This window comes from Mesitornis unicolor, unplaced genomic scaffold (assembly GCF_000695765.1).
Source record: "Mesitornis unicolor isolate BGI_N332 unplaced genomic scaffold, ASM69576v1 scaffold24932, whole genome shotgun sequence".
In the NCBI taxonomy this organism is placed as follows: domain Eukaryota; kingdom Metazoa; phylum Chordata; class Aves; order Mesitornithiformes; family Mesitornithidae; genus Mesitornis; species Mesitornis unicolor.
Genome location: NW_010168860.1, coordinates 22,607 through 25,849, shown reverse-complemented (window position 1 = coordinate 25,849; position 3,243 = coordinate 22,607). Strand labels below are relative to the sequence as shown.

General features: G+C 39.9%; 1 protein-coding gene across 1 annotated transcript in view; it reads left to right on the top strand.

Moving 5' to 3' along the window:
• Window positions 1–2,734: 2,734 nt before the first annotated feature.
• COMP (cartilage oligomeric matrix protein) overlaps window positions 2,735–3,243 on the top strand; it is a 14,680-nt gene continuing 14,171 nt past the window's right edge. The window contains exon 1 of the mRNA XM_010179177.1: window positions 2,735–2,879. Within this exon, the coding sequence (XP_010177479.1) occupies window positions 2,804–2,879 (76 nt within the window). The 5' untranslated portion in view covers window positions 2,735–2,803. The remainder of the gene's footprint in view (window positions 2,880–3,243) is intronic.

Below are 3,243 nucleotides of genomic sequence, written 5' to 3'. Positions count from 1 at the left end.
ACTAATTGTTGCTGAAGGAAATGAATGTAATTTCTCAGCAGTGAACACTCCAGACTTGACTGAGTTGGAGAACCTGCATCCTCTGAGTAAGTACTCAGTTTTCCTCATGCTGTAACACCTCAGCAAACTGCAAAGTTACTGGCAAGTAACACATGCTCCTTGTGAACCAGTTCAATATACTTCCAATTTTCCACTAATAAATTCATTATTAGCGACTCTTTTGCAGAGGAGAACAGAGATGGTGATGTACTTGCAGATTGTCCACTTTGCAGATCATCGACTTGGCAGTTGTCCACATTACCAAAGTTCTCATTTTCTCTTCCCTGTGAGGACATCCAGGTTCACTGCTGGTAGCCCTGAATGTTTTAAATAATTTGGTGATTGCAGCTTGTCCATACAAAGTATTCTTCAGAAAAGAGGGATTCATTCTTCTGCTTTTGTCCTTTGCAGTGATTCCAGGAGCTTGGGAGATTTCTTCTTCTTAATGTCAGTTACTTGAGTTTCTTCAGTCCATAGTAAAGCCAAAGAAAATTATTGAACTTCTCTATTATAAGGTTTTGATGAGTTAATCTGGATGTTAAATAATAGGCATATTAGAAAATACAGTGAATTTTACATATAACATGATCACTAGTTTATAGTGTTATAAAAAACCACGGGATTCTGGGCAGCTGAGTGTTCAGAAAAAGGCTGAGCTCTGTACAGAGGAAGCAGGACTCTTCTGGACAGTCTTTGAGAGCTCTTCCTAGATCCAAATCCCACTCCCTTGCTGCTGGGGTTCACATTGTTTTATAAGCCAATTTTACATGGTCTCAAAAATGGTTGTTTCTAGTCAGCCTACTGTCCATTCTCAAAAATTGGGGTTTTTTGGCCCCTGAAAACTTAGAAACACAGAAGTATTCAGTTAGCTGGCTACTGGACTTTCAAGCAACTTTTTTTATTAGGTATCTGACTTTAAAGTTTGTTTTTTTAATGTGGTTTTGTATGGGTTTTTGTCCTGATATAATCGAGTAATACTTTGCTTAGATACCAGAAAATATCATCACTGCTCATACATACTGGATTTGCCTTGTACTGAATAGTTCCTTTTTTCTTTTAATTTATTTTTTGTAGAACCAGGATCTTGATTGTCTCATCATTCCATACGGACAAAGCAAATCTGATGTCAGAGTTGTTGTTTCCGAGGTGACCTAACAAGTGACCCTTGTCCATTCTTCATTCCATGTGAGTTACGACTCTTTCTTTCTGGAGCTTTATGACTTCTCCCCACTTGAAAAATATGTATTTTTTCCTGAATAGTTGGCAAGGACCTTCCTTTATTAATGACCTATCAGGCTTCTGTTGAATTAATGTGCTTTTCCCTTAGGACTCACCACTACCGTAACAGGTACAGATTTGTCCAGAAGGACCCAGAAATGCTAAAACCTGGGAAACTCAGTTGTTCTGAGCTCCAGCTAAACCGCTTTTGCTTACCACAAGTATCAAACCCTCAAAGCTTTTTACCACAGCAAAAAGTCACTTGCTGTGTGTAACGTGCGATGCCATAAGCAGAATGTTACAAATGCCGCCTAGGTAAGACATGCAAATTAACTTTATTTTGTGTATAAATATGCTTGGTGCAAGAAAAATGTACAATCTGTCTGCTGCAGCATTCCCGTAATATAAAATTAATATTTATTGGCTTACTTCAGTGAACATGCATGCTCACCAGTGCCTGCAAGGCTGCCGCCAGTCACCTTCAAGAATTGTGCTCAGCCACAGGGACAGGAAGGTTTTTTCCTGAACATGGGAGGTCTGAGGTCAGAATGAGAAAAATATCTTTATATAAATATCCAAGGATCCTGCTGCTATAACACTTTAAAGACTGAGCTACTGTTTCCTGGGGCTTTCCTGTCCTGTTGTATGATCAACACCCTGACAGATTTCACAATTGAACAGTGAGAATGTGTGATCAAGAATTTCACTGGTCCTCAGACCAACCTTTTTTACAGGCCGCAGTTTAACCTGCAATTTCCTTGATGTAGCAGCTTGAACATTTTCTTTGGGCAGATTTTCGTTGGCTGGTCTGGGTGGATTTCCGCTCTCTGTCTTCTGATGGAAAATGCTGGATTGAAACTCATTCCCTCACCGTAAAGAAACAGCAAAATCTCCTTTCCTTTCGTACTCTCACTTCTGCACTGCATCTTTCCTTTAGGCAAGCCTGGGTGGGGGGTAATAAGAACATCAGGGCTTGTACATTTGCCTGATCCCTCTCTGAAATAGGATATGATAGCTCCTTTTTGGAGGTGAAAGATGATCCAATAATTCTAACCTCAGTGTGAGTGGTGAAACTGTCTTTTGGGAGTTAAAGAGCCCTTGCTGAGTTTCTAGTGAAGTCCAGATGTCTCGTAGCTTTTGTGATCTTTATGAGCAGTTTTAGAAGGAAAATCTGTGAGGGGTAGGGCTATGAATCATCCGTCTATCCTGTGTCCGTGAAGAAGAAATAAAAACCCCAATCCAAAAAGAATCTATTTAATTCTGGAATTTTCTGACCTATTTTGGTGCAAGCTGGTCTAAAAAAAATATGAAACTACTCTCCTGATGAGTTTCTCATATTGTTTACTTTTGTAACGTTCTCTGTGGACTAGCAGCCAGAAATGACGTCCACCCCTCGTCCAGCATCAGAGAATAAGAACTTCAGAGGAAGGAATGCAACTTCATAAATAGCAAACCACAGACACTAATGGGGAGCAGAGGCAAACCTGTAGGTTAAAAATTCGTTGCAAGAGGAGCCCATACGTCCACACTGCCCGGAGATTCAAAGATGATTTCAGCTCTAGCGTTTGCTTTTCTTCTCTGCTTCTCCTGTCCTTTTTCATCATGTCAGCAGAGAAGAGTAGGTAAGTAGTTTTCATTATCTGTATTTTCTGCACTCGCGTGCTCTCTAGACTCCTATGAAAATTCTGTTTTGCAGAAGGGAATGAGGAAGAAGGGAACATTTCAACTGTACCTTCTGAAGCCTGAAAGCAACGTTCAGGGACTTGGTGGTTTCATATGAAATTTGAAGCTTAACTGTGTAAATGTTCACTCTTAAGATTTTTCCCCAGTTCCCCTCCTGAGTAGTGAAGTATTTTTAAGAAAAGCATTTATCCTAGGGCAAGTGGAAATTTTGGTGTGTTTTGTAATGACCTGCAAGAGACACTTTACATTAATCTGCATTTTGCATGTCATTTAAGTTAAAAAACCAGATCATACAGGACATCC